The sequence below is a fragment of the Anoplopoma fimbria genome, chromosome 11 (genome assembly GCF_027596085.1).
Source record: "Anoplopoma fimbria isolate UVic2021 breed Golden Eagle Sablefish chromosome 11, Afim_UVic_2022, whole genome shotgun sequence".
NCBI lineage: Eukaryota > Metazoa > Chordata > Actinopteri > Perciformes > Anoplopomatidae > Anoplopoma > Anoplopoma fimbria.
In genome coordinates, this window is record NC_072459.1 from 5,034,163 (window position 1) to 5,057,917 (window position 23,755).

The window sequence follows — 23,755 nt, forward strand, 5'->3', positions numbered from 1 at the left end:
CTCCACTGTCTCCTTTTTGAGACAGTAATATAATAGACTGACAGTTTGTTAAGCTGCAACAACTGCATCTTACAGTATTTCATACAGATATAACTTTTCTTCTTTTTTACGTTTTATTACTGGTGCCCTGTTGCTTATTGGATGTTTTGTTGCTGATCTTGTGTGATATAAGCTGACCTTAGTACCATGAAAGGTTGCTGTAATTATCATTTTTATTATTATTATTATTATTATAGTTTTGAATGACTCAAATCAGGGCTCCCTTCAGTTCTTTGCAGACTCCACTGACTTTATCCATGAGCCAATGACCAATCTTTAGAAAAGGGCTTAGAGCTTCACAGCAGGATAAAGTTACATAATCAAAAACGTCCGTGCTTCAGATTGATGCATAAAACTGGGCTGAACCTTTCACTGGATGAGCCTTTATTGTTTTTAAATAGTTTTTTTTTTACTTTGGAGTAGACTCCTGCTTGAACTTCCTTGTTCTTCTCCATTCACAGACTGCAAAAGGTTGAAAATGATGTAAACCGATCAGTATCTTGATGAAAAAATCATCTTGGTTTAGTAGATTACTGTAGAAACAAACAATGTCTGCACAAGAAAACATGGCAAACGACTCATTAGCTGATTCATGGGAAACTTATTAATAAGATCTAACCATTACAGACGCTTGAAGTGTTTACGGAGCCGGATAACTGAACTTTCTCTGTGCTCTTCTAAGGATATCTGATGATGATATGAAGCGTTAATATTCATTAAATCTCCAGAGGGTTTAAAGCTAAACTCTGTTTTAAAAGGCATTGAAAAAAAGAGCTGCCACTTTAGGTCAAGTAAGTACTAATTATGACTAGTTAGTCTATCAATGGAGGAAAGAAAAGAAAAAGTGTGTTTAAGTGCAAATAGAAAGAGGACAGTAGAAATGAATGATGAAAAGAAAAGACAATATGTAATCCCTGTCCTCCTCCTCCTCCTCTTCTTCTTTCCGTCCATGCGTGACAGACGATCCTCTGATACATCACCTGAAGGAAATCCAGATTGGCAGTAAGAATGTTAACATAAGGTCATTAGCTTTTCATTTTGCCTCTGCAGTCACTTTCCATGCTCGTTGGTAAATGTCAGGCCCGGCTGATACGAGGATGCAAATGGTGCCAGCGAGTGCAACCTGTGCTTTGTTTGTTCTCCGTAGCCGGTGTTTTGTTGCCGCGGTGTCCCTTTAACCCTCCTCCCACAACAATCCTTCACCCTGTTTGCAATAATGTTTCTGACATTTTTCCGCAGGACTGACGCAACAAAAGATGCACAGCAAAAAAAAAGGGAAAAAAAGGCAAAGATCAAGGGAGATTGCTTGATTATTAACTAACATGGGCCCTTTAGCGTGATAGCACGTGAGAGGCATAAACAAAAAATACCTGGAAGTGTTTGGCAAACTTTAAAACGGCAGGGCGAGAGATGCACTGGAGCGCTGCGGCTCCAGTCGTCATGTTAGAACGGGGCATGAATATTTCAAACTGCACGCTTCATTTTGAAAAAACTCCCACGTTTTCTGAGAATCTCAGTTGCTTACGGGGGAAACTTCCCAGTGTCATCTTAGTCAAATGGCTTTCCAAAACATCGACATCATGAACTGAAAGTGGCACCAACAAACAAACAAACCAAAAAAAAAATAAAAAAAAAGAGTTGCAATCGTCATACCGTCCTGAGATTTCAGATTCATTCAGCCGTGAAGATGGTATGAAATTAGCATCATAATAGTAGTCATTACGTTGTGTCACTGAATGCCTGCTTGGCTCAGTCTGCTAACATTCGGGGACGGGACTCGGGGAGTGATGAATGTTGTCAGACGAGCAGTTTCATCTTGGCAGCTCAGGTCAGCCCAGGGAACGAATGGTGGTTAGAAATTATATTACCGTTTCTTTAATTTCCTGTCAATTTCAGACTCCTACTGTGTAAATATCAGAGAGAATGTTTGTTTTCATTTATAGAGACGGAGCAACATTTGAAAAAGGAAACATTACTTCTTTTTTTTTTAAAAGGGAACAAATCAATTCTGAGCTTTTTTTGTTTTAATTTTATGTTTTCTGCAGCTCTCTGACAGCAGAGCAAATAGCGTCAGAGCACGCGGGACGAGGCAGATGAATCTATTAAGAGCTCACTGGAGTGAACACAATTTTATTCATAATAACCTGTAAAAAGAAACACCTCGCTCCCAAACACGGTGTGTTCATGCACAGGAATCCCCAGCTTATACTTGATTAAGGTGACACTAAGAGGCAGCTGTTTAAACTCATCTTCATCCTCGTGATTGGATCAGAAATCTCCTCGTACACTGAAACTGACAGAATAAGGAATTTAGAGATATTTACCAGCTACTATGTGTGTGATACATATTGTTAAAATCAATATATAAGCTGTTGTCTGGGGGATATTATGTCACCTTTGACATCATCAACAGCTGTTAAAGTACACAACAAATATATTCAAAAATAAAAGAATCAAAGCACTTTAAAGAGTTATTTTGTGCCGCAGATTTGTTTTCATAATTCAAACAATCATTGAGCATCTCAGCATCAAATCTGAATTCAATATGTTCATCTCTGGGGCTGTTTTTCTCTTTTTAATTTACTAATATTTACATCTGAACCTGCAGCTGGCCGGAGAAGAATGAATTAACCTGTGACTGAATCATCATTCATCCGGAGCCTGGTGGAATTAACATAAATCCCACAGTAATTTGGGAATAATTTGAATCTAAATAGCAAAAGGCAAAATAATCAACAAGTAATGGGGAAGTAAAATTGGTCATCTGTTCGCATCGTTCACTCTCGGCTTCAACGGCCATGGCTGCTCCCATTCATTCCAAACAATCATATTTAGAGGTCAGACTCTGCGGTTTATTTAACCGAGAGGCATGGATGTTTCACTTCATACTGTATTACTCATCACTCCCGAGACAGAAAGGCTAAATAGCAGCCTTATTAATTTATTCATGTGAGCCGGCTCTTCCTTTTGCTGCCATAAATGCTAATTCGGTCTTGATTAAGCTTCTAATTTTCATTTTGTGGAAAGATCAGACTTTAAAAAATCTATTAATGACTAATATGATTTCAACGACAATGACTTATCAGTAATTTGAAGGAGTTTGTCTTCATAAGTAATATGATTTTACAGTTACGTTATTAGAAACGTGAATTCAGATGGAAAAGGCAATTTAATATAAATTCCTTATGACTTCCACGAAGATCAACGTTTAATTGTTGTTGTTTTTTTTTTTATCTAAATGTACTTCATCTTAAACAATAAAAATGCATATGTGTAATCACCTCTTCTCAAAAGGTTATCTCCAAACATTATGCAGCATCCATAACTTATAACATCCTCTTACTGTTGCTTATCAGGCCTGATATTAATCTGTGAATGAGGAGCCACATCGTGAGGGGAAAGGTGGAACGAACCACTGGGGGCCCAAACATAGGGCGAGCACTCACGAAGCCTGCAATTTAAAGTTCCTATCTGCTATTTTTAATTCTACATTGTCAGTCACATTAGTAAATTATAATCTTAGGCAAAAAAAAAAAAAAAAAACAAGTTTGATGAGGTTATTCTTTGTATTTAACACAATGTTGCAGCCTCTCTTGGTCTCTCCCACCTCTACGAGCTGCGGATGGTTTAATCCACTGGCAAAAAAAAAAGGTTAAACCACAGTAATTGCAGGCTTTTGCAGGGGATTCAAAGACTTCCAGGCAATCATGTCTAAAGGGAAAAGCAAGACATTCATAATAATAATTTGAGGGAAAACAGCTGTTGACAAAAATCCTTTCAAAAGACAAATGAGTGAACACAACTTGCAAACACCTGCTTTAGAGTTTAACTCTGCTCTGCAGCTACGGAAACATGACGGGCTTCCTATCAATATATTGTGATAACATAGTAGAAAGAACACACTGCCATATGCATCAAATCTGAGTTTACTTTTTCTATGCATTCATAATGTGTTGTGCAGTCTGAGCCGCCGTCTGCCACAAATCTTTGCATGTAAACTATTCATTTAAAAAAAAGAAAAAGTGTTTTTTTAGAATCACTACAGTGTCACGAAACAAAATATTGCGATACTCAACTATATCAAGATTTTATCCTAGCCCAAACTTGGACTAGCTGGTTAAGCTTTCTTATAAAATAAGCAGTATTTCTAATCCCACCATATTCCAAAATGACTGAGCATGACAAGATGAGCTCATAAAGTGGCTCTTAATAGAGTTATCAAGCCGCCATTTTCAGCAGGAAACTTGCATTAAACATCAACAGTGAACACTAGCTGAATATTGAACACTGTAAAACATGGCTGTTGCAAAATCTTCACTTTGTCTTTTATTTTGAAATACAGTAATCCTTCTCAGTGTCGAAAAAAAAACATATTTTCTGATGCCAAAGGTATATCAGAGATTTAAACAACCATGAAGGAGATGATGTTCCATTATTATCCGTTATAACCCAAAGCAAACTTCATAGTAAAAGTATCTCTTTGAGTAATATTCGCTTAAAAGTGGTACAAAACAGAAGAAGAGCACGTGTGTTTTAGTTGTTATTTGCACACTATGTTATATTTGCGAGGCCACACTGTGAATCCCTCTATAGATCTCTGGGACATCAAATACATGAGTTGTATCTTTGATAATGGAGCTTTGATAGAATAACATCCTTTTATTCCATTACTGTTGGTTCTGAACTCTGGCTTCACCAGAATCAAATCAACAAAAAAAAAAAAAAAAAAAAAAGTGTCCAACACAGTGATTTAAAGACTACTCTTAAGAGGAAATCTGTCTGCTGGGCTGAAAATACTCCTCACAGGAAATGGACATCTCTGCACTGTCAGAGAGCCGAGCCCGACAAACACTCGCGGCGTGCCAAGCTTCAGTATCATCCCACTTCCCATTAGTCATGCTGTATGTGACTCTGTATTAGCGCGTCCCTTCATAAGCTCTCAATGAGAGAATGATTACATATTTCTACATGGCTGGCAGTGCAAATTATTAGCATAGGCAGAACTGGTAAATGACTTTCTGTAACAAAGCAAATACCAAACTGACTGTGTAGAACAAACACCGAGGGGCAAACAATAACTTCAGAGGAACTGTGGCTCTTGAGGAATATCACACTGATGATTCTTGCATAAGTTTTAACATATTACCGATTCACTGCCGCCGCTGTGTTACGTTTTTGCAGGGATAGAAATCAGCACCCAGCAGTGTGGGATGTGTCTGCGCCTGCAGCTGTGAGCCTCACTGGTGCCTCAACAGTGCCACCTTTTGATCAGAGTTATGAAGGAAGCCTCTTCTTCATGTTCACTCATCAAAAAAACTCTCCAGGAAACATCTAAGTTGAACAAATTGTTCATTGCAGGATGAATATTAGAATACTCCTGATGATCATTTTAAAGGCTTTCTGTACATTCGGGCGAGGAAATACCTCTCAGCTGAGTCCTTCCTGCTGGCGTTTGGCTTTAAAGTCTGAACGCTACTGAACACACTGGAGAGTTTCTGCTGGAGCTTGTGAGCGAGGATCCCGTCCCAGTATTTACAAACCAGCGACCCCCCCGGCTGTAGAATCCTCTCAGCCAGATCCGTCAGAGACAAACACATGGTGATGAGTTTCTCGTGGTCCATCTCCCGGAAACCGCTGGCGTTGGGCGCCATGTCGCTCAGGATGACGTCAGCCCGGCCGCCGGGGAGCAGCTCCAGCAGCTTAGCCTGAGTGACGGGGTCGGTGACATCGTGGCTGGACAGGAAGTGGGCACCGTCCAGAGGTGGGATGTTCAGCAGGTCAATGCCGACAACTGAGCCGTGTGGTAACGCTGGATCTAGGACGGAAGAAAACCCTGTCAGCCGTCATTTAACAGGAGATGTTTCTGTGTGAGTGAGAGTGTTAATGTGTGCGTCATTCTTATGTGTCCCCTTACTGCAAAACATTAACAATAATAGTTCCTATGTGGGATAATCATATTCCACGCTTCTTTTTTAAAAGTGAAACTACATTTTAATAAACATTTTTTTTTATTTGCAGGCATTTATCACATCCCACCTAGACTACTGTAACAAAACAATTTTCTATTGTGGGTCCTAGAAAAACACTATAGTCTATAGGCTACCTAAAGAAATCAGGCATTTTTTAACATTTAATGTATTATTTCAATGCCTTTTATGTGTAATATGTAAACTTTTCTTAAAATATGAATATAGTAAGTTTAAAATGTTGTGTGTTTATGTCATATGTCTAATATAATATTGTAGTTGTTTATCTGTTTTCTATGTCTTAAGACATTATCTTATCTTATCTTATTTTATACTTCTGTAACTTTAATTTCCTCTTTCTTCCATCAGATTTGATGTATTCCAGGCTGACAAAGCAATATGGTTATGTAACAGCAATCAACAAGTGATGAACTGCAAATAAGGGCAACTAATAATAAAGTATAACCTAGCAGCTAGCTTTTACTTGTTTCCCTGTCCAAACAAATAAATGAGTCTTCTAAAACAAATGCATTAAAACCTCCTATACTGCACTAGTCATGGTCGGATAGTATTCCCTTACATTTAAAGTTGTTATTTAAGTTATAAAAGAATGTTGTTTAGCTTCGGTTGGTTGAATTTAGGGTTTGCTGATGTAACAGCCTAGTTATCTGGAAATCCATCTAATTTAAAATCAGACTTTTCCAGATTTTTCTAAACAATCTGCACCTAAAACTCTATTATCAAGCAACAATAATAAAACTTGAATCAGAATAAATGCAGACATGATGGTTTTGAGATGAATTGAGACATAGTAAAAAAAATAAAAAATAATAAGTATTATAAATAAGCAATTGAGCAATAAAAAAACTGTAAAAAAATAAACAGTAAAGAATTCACAGTAACTGAAATATTATATATACACAGACAGAAACTAACAGAAACAGACATAAACTATTATAACTATTATATTCCTTTATTGATCCCCATGGGGGAAATTCAAGTGTTGCAGCAGCTCAACTACACAGACACAGACAATAAATACACATACTATACAACTACACAGACAATAAATACACATACTATACAACTACACAGACAATAAATACACATACTATACAACTACACAGACAATAAATACACATACTATACAACTACACAGACATAAATACACATACTATACAACTACACAGACAATAAATACACATACTATACAACTACACAGACAATAAATACACATACTATACAACTACACAGACACACTATACAACTATACAATAAATACACATACTATACAACTACACAGACAATAAATACACATACTATACAACTACACAGACACAGACAATAAATACACATACTATACAACAAAATAAAGATAGAACAGGAATAAAAATGTACAGTATATATAAAAATGTACAGTATATATAAAAATGTACTGTGCAATACTATTGCATTGCACAGTGTATTAGTGTCAGTCAAACTGCTTTATTTGGGACTTTTCATCCCCAGATGGCTGCAGTCAGCAGGATATTTTTAATGTCATTTAAATGTATTTTAAATATCAGTGTGTGTGTATCTGTCTCATCCCCCTCACCTGTCCCCGCTGAGTTGACCCTCTGCACGGCCACCTGGCTCCAGGCTCCGGGTGCAGTTCCGCAGTCCACCACACTGCTCCCCGGGCGCAGGAGCCTGAACTTGTCATCTATCTCCAGCAGCTTGAAGGCGCTTCTGCACCGGAAGTTCTGTGCGTGGGAAGCTTTGACATACGGGTCCTTGAGCTGCCGCTGCAGCCAGCGCTGCTCGGCGGCAGATTTACCTTTTAACTTCTTCATTAAAGTCAGGGAGGAGTGGAGGGATCTGCTCTGAGAGGGGAAGCACCACATCGCTGTGTTTACAGCGGGGCTCAGGTGCAACGTGTGGTGAAACTGCGCCTGCGCGGAAAAACAACTCGCCATTGGTCAATGACAAACACTGTGCGTCATTCTTATGTGTCCCCTTACTGCAAAACATTAACAATAATAGTTCCTATCTGGGATAATCATATTCCACGCTTCTTTTTTAAAAGTGAAACTACATTTTAATAAACATTTTTTTTATTTGCTCGCATTTATCACATCCCACCTAGACTACTGTAACAAAACAATTTTCTATTGTGGGTCCTAGAAAAACATATAGGCCACCTAAAGAAATCAGGCATTTCTTAACATTTAATGTATTATTTCAATGCCTTTTATGTGTAATATGTAAACTTTTCTTAAAATATGAATATATAGTAAGTTTAAAATGTTGTGTGTTTATGTCATATGTCTAATATAATATTGTCGTTGTTTATCTGTTTTCTATGTCTGTTTATTTTATACTTCTGTAACTTTAATTTCCTCTGTGGAAAGCAATAAAGTCTTATTTTATATATATTATCCTATGTTATCTTGATTTATCGAATGTCCCTAGTTCTATAAAATAATACTAATAATATTAAATTAATAATATAATAATAATAATAATAATAATAATAATGTGTTATTATTATCTTTATCATTAATGCTAGTAGTAGTATAAGCCTATTAAAATGTGTGATTACCTCACAATGATCATCCCAAGAAAACAAAGTTATAATTCCATTATTTTTTACCTTCTATATTATTAATATTTTTAACATATTATTCATATACAATATATCTAAATATGTGTTTATTTTTTACACTGTGCATCCTCTTAAATCGAAAGTGAGGGGTTTGACTGGAGGACATGATGCTCCGTTACAGTTTCTAGTCGAACATCCTTTACAGTAACACACTAGAACTGATCTTTCATTCCAATGATTGGATGAGACCAATCAGTGCTCATGTCATGTGACCGCGTCTGAAGCGCTGTACGCGGGAATCATTCCACGTGTAGTCTTTTTTTTTTTTTTTTTTTATATATATATAATAACTTTTCTTCTTTTTTTGGATCACAGAGCAGAATCTGAGCAGGTGAGGATCTCAGAGCTCACACAGTAAAACACATGAGATCATCTTTATTTTGTTGTATAGTATGTGTATTTATTGTCTGTGTCTGTGTAGTTGTATAGTATGTGTATTTATTGTCTGTGTCTGTGTAGTTGTATAGTATGTGTATTTATTGTCTGTGTAGTTGTATAGTATGTGTATTTATTGTCTGTGTAGTTGTATAGTATGTGTATTTATTGTCTGTGTAGTTGTATAGTATGTGTATTTATTGTCTGTGTAGTTGTATAGTATGTGTATTTATTGTCTGTGTAGTTGAGCTGCTGCAACACTTGAATTTCCCCCATGGGGATCAATAAAGGAATATAATAATAATAATAATCATGTTGCTTCAGTCTGTGTTTACATTGTGTTGACTTCCCTGGACAGGTGAGAGGATGAGCTCCCATAAGCTGCTCACTCTGGTCCTGGTGCTCCAGCCGGGCAGAGTGCTGCTCGGCATGAAGAAGAGAGGATTTGGGGCTGGAAAGTGGAACGGGTTCGGGGGCAAAGTTCAGCCTGGAGAAACCATTGAAGAGGGTGCAAGAAGGTAAAATCTTCTCAGCTGTTGTTGTTGTTGTTGTTGTGTTAAGATCCAGTTCACAGATTTTACAAGTCAGCAACCAAAATATCTGAATGAAAACAATCAATAAAAGCAGAAAATTCCTCCTTAAAACAAAGTTTGAAAAACAAAGAAACTTATCTTTCAATTGTGTTTTCTTATAGAAAAAGTTACTTAAAATGTAATTGATTTCACAATCAACTTTTTAACTGCATTATATCATGCCATGGTCAATATCATTACAACACTGTTTTTGCATTTAGAATCAACAAACCTGTGTGTTTCTGATGTAACAGCACATGCTGTGACAGTCCAAGTGTTAAGGGGAGGAAAGAAACATCATTTAAAGATGTTAAATTGTGCAATTTGTAAGCTTGGCAAAATAAATGAATGTTGAGTCTGGACGGTGTTTGTGGATCATCAGCAGGAAGTTTGCTCTTAAGCTAAAGGAAGGAAACCCTGAAGGCAGTCAGGCCCAGCCCAAAGCTGTTTTCTCCCCAATATTAAAAACAGACAATACAGGCAGGCTAAATAAATCATAAATATCTCAAGACGGTCACAGTTCTGCTTTTGAACAAAACAAAACAGGACAGCCATCAATATTGGAGCAAGCAAGTGACAAATCCTTGTTCTTTGAATCAGTGAAATAGATTACATTGTGTGTGTGTGTGTGTGTGTGTGTGTGTGTGTGTGTGTGTGTGTGTGTGTGTGTGTGTGTGTGTGTGTGTGGTGTGTGTGAGTGTGAGTGTGCTTTCTGATCTAAGTAAGTCTCTGGAATAGGATTTCAAGACAAGACAAGAAAATGTGAATCTCAGTGTTTTACTATATTTAGCTTTGCTTTCTTTGCAGGAAACACTGAAATCAAAAAAGGCAGATGATAATAAACATCAGATCAGATACAGTTTATTATACTGTTTGTTTGCTGGTCAATTAGTGTTGCAAATTATTGTTCTTGAATGCACCATTCTAGCAGATCTTTTCAAATCAATCTGCAGTTTTAATTTTTTCAACATTTTGTCTTGAGATTTTGACATTTATTTATAAAAAATAAATAAACAATGTGTCAAAGGTATCCTACAAACCCAAAGATATATATTTTTCCGAATATGAATATAGTTGACGCATTAGAAAAATGCTTTGGTGTCTGTTTGCGTTGACCCCACACAAATAGAATCTCCACTTTACTTGCTTTTAGTGTCTGTGTGAAGTGAACTGTGAGTTTATGTTTTAAAATCCACCTCATCAAATATTCATTTCACGTTTTTTCATTTTCAGAGAACTGCTGGAGGAGAGCGGCCTCACGGTGGATGCTCTCGAGAAGGTCGGAAACATCAAGTTTGAATTCGTTGGTGAAACGCAGCTGCTCGACGTCCATGTTTTCAGAGCCGACGCTTATAACGGAGAACCAACAGAGTCAGAGGGTTGTGTGATTTCTATTGCTTCTAACTGAACTGTGAAGAAAGCGGGTTGTGGTAAAGGATGATTGCATCATCATTTTTTTCAGGGTTTTATATTCATAGAAAAATCATAATAATTAATAATACAGCCCACTTGAGCTAAACACACAGCTCTCTAATATTTTAAAGAGCAACAGTTTTAAAACACTTAAAAAAAAACGAAGTGCCATTTATAACCATGATAACAAAAAATAATGCATTTTGGATTTGAAAAAGAACTCCACATTGTTGTTGTTCATAATTTTAAGTTACTGATGTGTAAAAAAAACATGTGATCCTGTAAAAAATATTTTCTCACTTTTAGTTCCCCTTAATCATGTCTTCCTGTTTATATTATCCTTAAATTTCAGATATTGAGGCCTTCTGAGAATCCAAAAGAAATTTCAGTTCAACATTTTGACCACAGGGATCCTTCTAAGTAAATTGAGTGAAACACTTTTCGGGGAACTTTTTCACAAACATGACAGCGTGCAGCGAGAGCACATTAGTTAAGAGGAAGTATCTATGAGTATATACTCTCAGAGGTGAAGTATAGAAGTCTGTAAATACACAAAGGAATGTGGAGCCCCTCAACAGAAGGAGAGCAGAGACCTGCAGCGAGCTGTGTTTCCTGAGAGTTTAGTCGAGGTCAGCATGGTGAAGTTTAGAGACGCACAGCAAAGTGCAGCACTCGACCAAAGAGACCGAGGTCAAGAGAGGTCAAACAGAAAGTTCTCTCTTTTTTATTTTTTAGAAGAACACTTGTTAGCATTGGCACTTAAGGGAAGTTTCAGATTTTCTGTTTAAAACAGTACTCATGAACCTTACATTACTTAGAAAGAGTAAAAGGTCACTATAATCATTCCTCCTCTCAATACTGGCAATGAAAAAGTCTCTACTTTTGCTTCACAGCAGCTCAGCATAAAAACACAAGGAGGGATTTTAATTTGTATATTTTTGTAAAAAGAATGACTTAAACTTTATATGATAGCAACTTTGATTTGACCTCCCTCTCTTGAATTTGAGTTTTTTCATGGCCAGTGATCAATAACTCTTTTAATGTACATATGGACATGCAAGTATTGTTGTCGATTGTATTGAAACCAGACTTAAAAAAACACAAACCCATCTTTATACTCAATTGGAAGTGTTTTGCTTGATTTTTAATTTTAAAAGGAACTAATTTTTCCTTGTATAGAACAGATAAGGAGTTTGGCCCAAAAATAACAGATAAGTTATTATCACAGTACTTCTTGACCCTCCTTTAAAAGGTCATGGGAGATGATGAAATTTGTTTAATTCTTAGGACGTTTACTTATTATTTCCTCTCTCGTTTTCTAGAAATGCGACCTCAGTGGTTCGAATGTGACCAAATTCCTTTCAGTCAAATGTGGGCGGACGACATCCTGTGGTTCCCGCTGATGCTCCAGAAGAAGAAATTTGTGGGATACTTTAAGTTTCAGGGTCACGATGTGATCCTCAGCCAGAAACTGGAAGAGGTGGAGGAACTGTGAGCTGAAGAGCTGCGTTTCAGAGGACATTTATGACTGCGACAAAAAAAAAACGAAAAAACACTGGCCTACAAAAAGTTCTTCCTTTAAATGCAAAAGTTATCCCACTTTGTTGTGGGAGGAAACGGTTACATTTGAGCCACCTTAACTGTTTACATGTAAAAATTCACATCACATGAACAAAAATCAATCAAAGCAGCATTATACTGTCAGAAATATCCATTCTGTAATTTTAATTTCAGTAATGACTTTTTTTTAATAAAATATTTACAATATCTACAGTAATAATTTTATTGGATTTCATATTCTGTGCTGGTTAGTTATATGATTCCAGATACAGTTTGTTTGCAGATATAAAAAAGTTGATCTATGTGCACATTTCCTGATTTGCATGTTGGCGTTGTTCATTTTAACACAGTCAGTTCGGTGTATTTGAGATGATATCAGTTTGTGAGGTAACGTGGGCCCGCATATATACGGCAACTTGTCCCTTTGATTTACTTATTTAGAAAAAAAACAAAGTTCTGATAAACTATATATGCACAGACATAAATGTGCATGATTATTTTTATGCAAAATGTCTGAAAAGTAGAAAGTCTAATAGAAAGGGAATTCAAAAGTAACCACACGTTATAAAACAGTTTAAATTTGGATTTCTCCAACTGTGAAAATAGCCTCCATCTATAAAGTGACATGGCAAAAAATCTTCAAGTGAAATTAAAGAAATAAAGGTGGTGATTATTAAATGTTTAAATTCAAACTGTGCAGAAATCCCGTTACATGGTTTAATGCACCGCTGTGTGGATTAATATAATTTCTCTTTGGTAGTAAAGCAATAGCTTATAGTGTTATTGTTGACATTATGCCACAAAGGCTAAAAGTTGTCATTTTTTAATCAATAAATCTCAAATCTCTGCCCTTTGTCGTATTTTACACTTGTATTATAGGCTTTTCAAAGTAGCTTATAAAATAAAACTGGGAGTCAATTTAAGCAGATAAAGCAAATATATTGCTCTACATAAAAGTAAACACTGTATAAGTAAAAGAAATGGCACATTTGTCGATTTAAAATATAAAGTAGGCTGCTACACATCCTTATGAACTCAAATCGGTATAAAAAATACATTGTTCTAAAGTTATTCTGTAAGTAAAACCTTCATGACTGGAGATTTAAAAGAATCCCATCCTTTAATAAACTAAAACTGGCTGTCGCTCTCAATGTTTCTCAACTATCTTAGTGTATAAAAACTTCTTCCAAGTTAGAAACAGGTGATTTAGGAAATGAGTTGGACTGCATATATATTCTGTCATCCCTCTTGTCTGACAGTCTGACTGGTCCCTTGTAAAAAAGCATTTATATTTCCTCCTCAAGCATGACATTAAATGGACCCACTGTCTATTCCAGTTACATGGTTGATGATCAAACCCCCCAAAACAAGCTGGAGAATCCATTTACATTAGAAAAAGCTATTGTTGAATGGAATGTATATAGTGTAAAAGAAGAGTTTTCTTCAGCTCACAGAGAAAGGTATTTTCCAGTTATCCTCATCAGCGGCAGTGTTTCTCTCCTGCACCCTCCTGTATTTAAGGTTTCAGATCGGGGGTTTCAATCCATTATTTCCACCAAAGAGACATCCGAGCTTTGGCTGGAGTTCATTCCACACCGCTCCCATCTAGGCAGAAAGCAGAAAGTCACTTCTCTCTAACTACATTTCACTGAAGCTCGTCATACTAGTATAATATCAAACATTGGAAACATTGCCTCGTGGTTCTCAGGTTATCCTTTTCAGGAAACATCTGAGTGAAACTACCTTTAAGTATCTACAGAGACCCTCTCAAAAATGTTGCCATATTGGATTTAAAGTAAAAAAAAAGATTATGTGCAGATAAAAGCATCTAACCAAAGAAATACATACTTTGCGCTTTATTTGATTTTGAAACAAGAAAAAGGTATATGAGAGATTCACTTGTTCCTGTGAAATGAAAGCCAGCTCAAATGCTACATAAGGAGAGGGTTTCTTTTCAGTGATACCATCCACCATTATAAGTTCTTTTGTTGGACTTTAAAAACCAATTTAAAACTGATTTGACCCTCCTGAAGGGTCTGTGGAGAAATGATTTTCCACACAAGCGGCCTCACCTCTCTGTGTCCTTGGACCTGGGAGTTGACGAAAGCCCCCAGAATGTGTGATGTGATCGGGAGGTAGATGAAGATGAGCTGTGTCTCTTGGTGGAGGCAGAACAGGGAGAAGTAGTTACGCAGCTCCATGGTCTGGATGGCGTTTTCTTGCTATTAGCAGAATGATAAAAAGAAAAACACAGTGTGATATTAGCACCACTTATCAAATGATGAGTAATAAAAAAAAAGTGGCTTTTCTGTGGAGACATTTTCCTCAGATGATACCAGAGACGAGAGTGATAAAGCGCTGCTCAAACAGGGAGATGCCCATAAATCATTCCTTTACGTTTGATTCACATGTGAACTATTGCCTAATCCTCTTCATCACCGACTCACTCTCTGTTACTGACACCGACACTGGTGTCTGTAAATGATTTACTTAGCAGATATTTAAAATTAAAAGCCAGGATGCATTAATGTCTGCATATTACTCTGCTATTAATAATGCAAACGGTCGGTCCAGACTGAAACCTCAGACATCCATGAGAAGATGAATACTCCTACTTCCTCTGGTGATCCCCTGGCTGTTTCTCTAGTGGCACATTTGTGTTTTTTGTGAAATGTCACAATAACTAGTAGATTTATTTACATGGCATTTGGTACACACAATCATATTTTCCCTCAGGATGATTTGTAATTACTTTGGTGATCTTTTTGACCAATATTAGCTGTGTAACTAAATATCATACCTCAAAAATGTATGACATCCCCAATAACCTCAGCTGTACTTTGTGTTTAGTGCTAGTTAGCAGATGTTAGCATGCTAACACGCTAAATTAAGATGGTGAACATGGTAAACAGTATATGCATCAGCATGTTAGCATTTTTCATTATGAGTATGTTAGCATAGTGGATATTAAGGGATCCCATAGTTGTTGAGTAATAGTTTTTTTTCTGAATCAATCAACAAACATGTACGAGTTAGTGTGCAAATCTCCTAAATTCAATAAATATTCTGGAACTGCGTCAGGTCTTAAGTAACTGAATCACAGTTAATAACTGATGGAACAGTCATCTGAGCCAAGACTGAAGGTTCATTGGCCAGAAAACTGCCAACTGCCACTCTTGAAACTCATGACCACAATCGCCAAACACACACAAACCACACTGACTAAGAGGAACGACAGTCACAAGATGAAAACCCACAGTGACAAATAAAGTTGACAAATGTGACAAATAAAGTGACAAATAAAGTTGATTGGTATTGTGTCAATGTTTGAAATGGTCATTTGGTTTCCTCCAAGAACTGATTCATGAAAACATATCATTGCATCGGCATCCTTACAACGACTTTTTCAATAGAATTAGTATTTTTAATGTAGATTTAATTTCTAAAAACTGGAAAATGGGAGCATTTCACACTTTATATAGAAAATCTCTAAAGAAATTTCCTTTTTCCTTTAGTTATACCCAATGGATATTGTTTAATCCAAGCCCCCAGGAAGAGGGCAGGAGTGTGGAGCAAAGTTGAAATGGTCCGTGATGTGATGCTATTGGGCCCAAATGACTTTTTCCCCATAGTATTACATTGGGAAAGAGATGTCTGTAAATCAGAAGATATTTTTCTGACGTATATATATATATATATATATATATATATATATATATATATATATACTAGAATAGCCTAGAATAGCCTTTTTTTAAATCATCAGGTCCTAAAATCTGTAAAATGCACCAATAGCCCAATCTAGACTTATTTTCCTTCCTCCGTGTGTGTGAATGAGCCCGAGAACATGCTGGACTGAGGGCCTTGGAGGCGGGGTTAAAGGAAACGCAAGGTCGTTTGCTCTATGGGTGCATGGATGCGGAAGATCGACAGAAGATCCAGGTAATTTTATCATATAACTTTTATTGATTTTATTAGAATTTTATACTAGAAAGTCTAACTTTTTTTGCTTCATGTGCCACTGAGCCACTTTCTTAGGAATGAACGCTGTTTCCAGTTCTCTTTATACATCCATGGTTTAAACATAACTATATTTGAGTTTTGTCGAGTGGAGTATTAGGAGGTTTGTTCTGACTATATTCAAAAGGAGTGTAGTAGCACTAGATTCACTGGGGCCAACGTAGCAACTTGTTTATCTTCTACTAAACTAAAAAACAGTGTGCTATCAATCAGAAAGCATCCTGACGGTGTAAAAGTGTTGGAAGAGATTGAGCACCTGAACGATTCGTGACTCCAGCTGCTCCACAGACGCCTGCTCTTTGGGCTGAACCGTGGCGCTCATCATCTGCCTCTTCATCATGCCGTACTTGTGCAGAGCTCTCTGGTGCTCGTGGAGAACGCCTTTCTCGTGTCTTTCACAGAGATCCTAGAGGGGGAAAAAAACATGTGAAGCTCCTCTTGTGTGCTTCAAAATGACACGGTTATATAAAAACAACAGTAATTCACAACAGACGAGGATGATAGGAGAACTGTTTATACAAATGATGACATTACCATACATATTACAGTTAATAGAGGCTATGGAAAATGCCACTTTATCTGCCCACCAGTCCCCTTGTTTAATCTCTGCAAACCACCCACTTCTAAGAACTATGGCTCCAAGTGAGATGAAAAAATACTGTGCATTGTTGTTAAAATGACTCATTACATAATATCCTGTTTAGTTACTAACTGAACCTTGATTTACTGCAAATATACAGCTCCTTTTTGTGTATCTCTGTTAGACAACAGGAGATTGATTTTTGCATGGCCTTGAGGGATTAAAACAGTTTTGCAGTGCTTCATAAAGTGAGCATCATTAGATTGTGATTAGAAATGTGCAAACATCAATAACAAAAATCACCATGCTCAGGTTGGAATGAGCACGGCAACAAAAGAAAACCCCCCCACATAAAACTGACTTACTCTGTACGACTGCAGCAAATCCAGGAAAATATTCAGTTTTTCCACAACATCATCCTCTTCCCGTCTGCCCTGAGGACATAAGCAAAACAACATTTATTACCCAGCGCCAGTTTTGGACAACCCGGCCGAGCAGGTGGCGGGGACTAAGGACCGAGGGCTGTACCTGCTGAGCGGCTTTGTCAGACAACACAGCGAACTCCACAGACAGACTCTTCAGAGACTGACGCAGCCTCCCCCAGGTGCTCTGTGAGGAGGCCAAGGAGGGAAGAGGCGAAGCATCTGAGCCCAGAGTACTGAAGAAAAAAATTAATTAAAAAAAATAAAGCATTATTACAAGGCCAGAATGTGACATTGTGGTGTCTTAGCTGCCAAACTCATTTCAAACTAACTACCATGAAGAGACACAACAACACCGAGGATTTGGAATCTCATTAATGTTTGTTTTCTCAGTCCAAAACCTCTGGATGCTAGAGAAAGACTTTATACCCGTAATAATGAAATACCTTAGCTCTCTGCCAAACATGAGAAGATCAGTTGCATTCTCCTTGGAGCGCTCCGCCATTTTCTCAGCTCTGTCCCGCAGCTTCTGGAAGCTGTTGTGAATGTTTCTAATCAGCTCTCTGCTTGTTGAGAACTGAGCCTGGATGTCAGCGGGGAGATATTCCTACAAAACAAATCAAATCATTGTAAATGCAGAGGATTGTTAAGGGAAAATGGATATATGAGGATTTTCTCCTCTGTACACATGTGACCAACCTTCGCCTGGGTTGCGATTCTGTTGGTCATGAACTCATCGCCCGTTTTCTTGTAAGTGTCACGCAGCTTGGTCTGAACATCCTGTTTGGGAGGATGGGTGAGGAAAAAAAACAGTGAGTAACTGGAACAGGATGCTCCTCACTGTCAGTCATCATAATGATAACGCTTATTGTGCAACAGCCGGAGCCACAGCACGAGGCGGCTGGTCACAATGACTCTACGTACGGAGCCGCTGAAGGTGAGGAAGGTCTTGACCAGCTCGTCCTCTGAGAAGAAGGGATGCCGGGCCACCAGGTTAATGAATCTGCCAAGAGCACGTCTCCTCCCTTCAATGAACTCGCGCTCAGAGACCGAGGTCAGCACTGTGGTCAGAGAGGAGAAAGAAGACACTGTGAGAAGAGAACATGATGGTAGAGATGGGGCAAAACACCGTAAAAGGATTAGACAGTCAGCATAAACTAATCTCAAATCAATGTTTAAAGTTGATTTACCATTTGAAATAAATAAAATAATAATACATAGTCATATAAATAATAATAAATAAATAGAAATAACAAATGAGAAGGTGTTGGGGAGTACTTGTGAATATTTGAAAAATAAGTTGCATGTATCTTTTTGTGGCTACACAGGGAGCCGTTTGAAATCAGATAGAGTACTACGAGTTTGAAAATGAAAATAGTCTGTGGGTTTGTTGCGTTAGAAAAAAATGCTGTTCTTCCTCTCTGCCTGAGGCTAGCCACTCAAAACTAGTTGAAACACCTGAATCTCCAACTGAACTATTTGTGGTTAAGTTGCATCATGGGTACTGTAGGCACCAGGTTTTGACAAGGAAAAACAATTCATGGCATTAATAAAACAAAACAAAAATATCTTATCTCTTGTTCTTTATGCTGCATCTATCTTTAATATGTTTTCTAATGGCCCTCATAAGTTCTACAGTGTTAGTGGTGCAATGCTAAAAGTGCTAAATCAAAGTAATGCATATAAATTTGACTGTTTATACGTATACGTATGTATATAATTATATATGTATATATACTTCAAGTGTTGTGTCTTTACAACATTTTCTGTACTTGATGAAGATCTCTAATTGAAACATTGTCTACTGTGTGTGTGTGTGTGTGTGTGTGTGTGTGTGTGTGTGTGTGTGTGTGTGTGTGTGTGTGTGTGTGTGTGTGTGTGTTTGTGTGTCTGTTTGTGTGTGTGTGTGATGACATAATTATGTCAGAAGAATCATTTAATGCATCACTAGTTTCTTTGTATCTTTCAGGCAATAACTGTGATGAATGGCGATGAACAATAGATGCTGCTGGAACAGTTTGTATTAAAATCTAACATCTCTATTAAGCAAGAATAACCCTCCAGAGGCACCTGGTTATTCACAACTGACCTTTCAGTAAAGCACACAAACCCAAATAATCCAAACAATGCTCTGAAGAAAATAATGGGTTTCCGAAAGAAAGATGCAGGAAATACAGAAACAAAAGGAATACAATGGTGAATGTGCAGAGGTCAGACGGAGTTACGTACCTCCCTTTAACATTCTTTTAGGCGGCAGTGCCGGCACCACTCTGTAGGCAAATCTCTGCAGCAAAACCTCATGGAAGACATCAAAATCACTGTAGCGCCGGTAGACCGAGATCTTATAACGCTAAAAACAAAAAAAGGCAGTGAAAGAAAACAATCAGATAATCAGAAAAATAAGTTTTGTGTGGGAATCTTAAGGCTGCAAAACCGCTGGAACAGGAGAATAATTGAGCAATGAGAAGTTTAAGTGAGAAGAAAATAAACAATTCAAAGTAAAACAAACATAAAAACCTTGTTGTTGAGCTTATTCCAACGCAATCCTTTACATGCAGTGGGACTTTATGGGACCCCTTACCTGGCTGGTGACCTGGTACTCCACATGTTTGAGGAACAAGCCCTTCTTCTCAGGTATGAGCTCCACCTGGACCGTGTCTCTGCCCAGCAGCTGGTCCAGCGTCTGGGACATCGTCAGGACGTCGTCCTGAGCCGGCTGCATCCTCAGCGTGTTCAGGTCCCTGGGCTCCCCGAGCTGAGGTTTCGGTAACTCTGCCAAGCACACAAACACCACCAACTTCTAATATTTGTTTTTTTATGATTGACTCAATAACTCTAGAATGAAATTAATTTCCTAACTGTGAGGAATGCTGGCGTTAAAACCACTTTTCTCTTATCAACAGATTACTACGTGTCTCGCTCTGTTTGTCTTTAGCACAGTGTTACGCCTGCTGTCTGTTATTCGTCCCTCTCTGTGCATTCCAAGAGAGTCATGGATTGAATGTAATGACAAATGCAGAAAAGCTTGTTCTTGGGCAGATGAGGAAGTGGCATGCAGCTGGCTGCCATACTGGCCCCACCTGAAATAACAGAGAGAGCCTTAAATAATCACAGAAGGTCGGGAATGAATCTCAAGCCGGCATAATGGCTACCTCTAAGAAAACCATGAAACTCCCCCCTATCATCTTCCCACTGTGGCACGGGTGAAAGAATGCAACGCTTGAACACAGCTAAGGGTTCTCTTTCAAAATAAAGTAAAACAAATAGCAAATTTAAAGCACATTTTCTTTTGTTTTAAAAGAAACTTAAAGTATGCGTTGAAAGTGTATATATTTTTACAAATACATTAAATATTAAAACTCCCATATGTCCCTCTGTTACTTTATAATCATTATGATTGTATGCAGTGTAATAAGAGGGTGCATCCCAGTGCTAAACTGTCACTTCTGTTAGGAATATAACCTTGAGACTATGTGAGCCAATAAAAGAGTTATGACATATCTCAACAGTGGGGGGGGTGAGCTGAGGTTGCTCTCAGACAAACAGAGGAATCATCAAGCTACTCATTAAGCAAAAGCTTTGCTGCTCTGCTGTCGCCGTCACCTACCTTGTATGAAGTTCTCCAGGAGTTTGGGACTGGGGGGCTTTCCTTGCTGAGCGAGGGCAATCAGAGCGAGCGCTTTGTAGAGGGACAACTTGCTCAGGAATCCATCGGAGGAGTCAACGTGCTCAGCAATCTGAAGGAGGACAAAGACATTGTAACGTGAAGGTCGCTGTTCCTCAGTCTGAGATCCAAATTTAAACTGTGGTTTGCGTTCCTCTATGCAAAATAAAAAAAAAAAAAAACACCCTGCTTGCTAGACACAAATGTGCTGATAAAAAAAAGGGAAATTCTACTGAACCATGACAGACATACCACACTCAGATATGTTGAAACATTAGCTTACATCTCAGCATGAAAGGAACCAAATCTAACAAACTGTGAATAATGTAAACGCCCGTTTCTTTAACAGTCTGCTGGCCTACGCTAAGCTTTCACAAATCTCCTGTTGATAAGACGTTAACACCTGTATCTACATTATCTGTGTCTCCTAATACAAATTCACAAAACACAATGTCTAATCAGAATCATGCAAATATAAGTGTTAACTTCGTTATTCATTCCTTTTGAGTAGAAACAACGGTGTGTGTGGATGGATGGCTGGATACTCAAGGTGTATTAGATATCATAGCAAGCTGTATCAGGGCACATGCCAGGTAAAAGACACAAATCAGAAAGTGAATGTGAATTGTTTATTGCGGGTGTTGCCTCTTTACAATTACAGTTGTATATCACCTGACTTTTTTTGCTTGCTGCAGCTACTTGATTTACGTGTGAACCCCTCACCTGGCCTACAACCGTCTTGGAGATATTGGTCCTTTGGAGCAACCGCTGAAAAACTTCAACCTGCACTCTCTCATCCGTCCTACAGCGGATGGCCTCATATACCTCCCTGTAATAGGCAGGAACTGAGCCTAAAAGGGGGAACAACACCTACATAGCATCAACACCTCCCAAGTGTGAGACATGTTTGACCTGCAGCATGCCTCTAATAAGACCCCTTTAACTCTAATGTAGGGTCTAACTTCACATCAGCGGTACTCAATACTGAGGTTATAGTTATCTTATCACCTTTTATAGGACAACTCGTTTTACTTCCCATCATATGACTTGTCCCAAAACAGATTGTACAGTGTTGTGCTGATAGGTTAAAGTTGAACAAAACAGACAACCTTAGAGATAAACACTTATCATAGCTTTACAGCAGAAAGAAGATAAAATGAAGATATAAAATCTGAGTTCTGACTATTATACTGCTAAAGTACTGCAATGCTTTTTTCACGTGGCAGGAAAAACCGCATCAAAACCCTTTTCAAACCCTGGCATTATCTTTAACAGTCATAGAAAGTGTTACTATAGATCATCGAGGTTTAAGAAAACATAAACAGCCGAATGGACATAACGTAAATCACTTATGGAGGGTTTTTAAGATGGAGCAACTTCATTTTCAGATCTTTATGTTCCCAAAAGTTCTCACTGGTTCGCTCACATCGAGATTTCACCGAACAGAATAATCCACGTTGTAAAAACAAACACATAATACTATATTTTTGACCAATCTTGACACCGCAAAACACCGACGTGATTAGATAAATGCAAAGGGAACATTGTGTTATGAAGAGTGAAAGAAGTTCTCACTGTACCTTCATTGATCTCTCCTGCCATGGCTCAGAGTGTCATGTGAGCGCAAGAGCACCTCCATGTGATTTCCTGCAGAAAAGGAAAAACAAGTCATTTATTTCTTAAAGTTGTAGTGGGTGCTGGTTAAAGTCCAAGTGTCAAGTAGAGCAATATAAACTGAAACTTGCACGCCCTGGTAGATAATGAGTACATCATGTCCTGCAGTAATATACATATTTAGGTTATTATAAGGAGTGGAGAAGCCCTGGTGCATGACTTTATACCAACGCTGCTAAACCAGCTGCTCTGTGCATGCAGTCTAAAATGCACCAAATAATCTGAGAAATATTCTATTATTAAAACCTTTTTGTTTCATTGTTTCACTTTTGCAAATTAATATGGTTACATGTTGTATTCTCCAACAACTGGTGTTGCGTTCACATGCTCCTCGTATTTTTCAGCTTCTGTATTTCTTATGTCGAATGGTTAATTAAATGCCAGAGTATTTGCAGGTGGCACATATGTACAATACTAATTTGGGCATTTAAATATATATATTATGGTTTGTAATGCACACTGTATGTTGCGTTCACATGCTCCTCGTATTTTCCAGCTTCTGTAGTTCTTGTGTCAAAAAAAATGGTTAATCGTTAATTAAATGCCACAAAGTATTTGCAGGTGGCATATATATATAATACTAATTTGGACATTTAAATATATATATTATGGTTGGTAATGCACACACTTTAATATACTTTATTGAGAGGGGGCTGTATGTTGCGTTTAAATGCTCCTCGTATTTTCCAGCTTCTGTAGTTCTTATGTCAAAAAAATGGTTAATGGTTAATTAAATGCCACAGAGTATTTCCAGGTGGCACATATGTACAATACTAATTTGGGCATTTAAATATATATATTATGGTTTGTAATGCACACAATTTAA

General features: G+C 37.7%; 3 protein-coding genes across 3 annotated transcripts; 1 reads left to right on the forward strand and 2 right to left on the reverse strand.

The window, feature by feature from the left end:
* Nucleotides 1–4,282: 4,282 nt before the first annotated feature.
* mrm2 (mitochondrial rRNA methyltransferase 2) lies at nt 4,283–7,947 on the reverse strand. Its single transcript, XM_054607932.1, has 2 exons — nt 7,600–7,947; nt 4,283–5,854 (listed from the first exon to the last, which is right to left on the reverse strand). Exons 1-2 carry the CDS (start codon nt 7,886–7,888, stop codon nt 5,424–5,426), a joined length of 720 nt encoding a protein of 239 aa, XP_054463907.1. The 5' UTR covers nt 7,889–7,947; the 3' UTR covers nt 4,283–5,423.
* A 933-nt stretch (nt 7,948–8,880) lies between these two features.
* Nucleotides 8,881–12,666, forward strand: nudt1 (nudix (nucleoside diphosphate linked moiety X)-type motif 1). Its single transcript, XM_054607080.1, has 4 exons — nt 8,881–8,980; nt 9,383–9,542; nt 10,830–10,975; nt 12,332–12,666. Exons 2-4 carry the CDS (start codon nt 9,391–9,393, stop codon nt 12,502–12,504), a joined length of 471 nt encoding a protein of 156 aa, XP_054463055.1. The 5' UTR covers nt 8,881–8,980; nt 9,383–9,390; the 3' UTR covers nt 12,505–12,666.
* Nucleotides 12,667–12,693: 27 nt separating this feature from the next.
* On the reverse strand, nt 12,694–22,887 carry snx8a (sorting nexin 8a). Its single transcript, XM_054607081.1, has 12 exons — nt 22,836–22,887; nt 21,199–21,328; nt 20,173–20,363; nt 19,821–19,941; nt 18,516–18,652; nt 18,291–18,371; nt 18,038–18,198; nt 17,698–17,827; nt 17,535–17,603; nt 16,846–16,995; nt 14,642–14,791; nt 12,694–14,174 (listed from the first exon to the last, which is right to left on the reverse strand). The coding sequence occupies exons 1-12, from the start codon at nt 22,839–22,841 to the stop codon at nt 14,094–14,096; spliced, it is 1,407 nt and encodes a 468-aa protein (XP_054463056.1). The 5' UTR covers nt 22,842–22,887; the 3' UTR covers nt 12,694–14,093.
* Between the last annotated feature and the right edge of the window lie 868 nt (nt 22,888–23,755).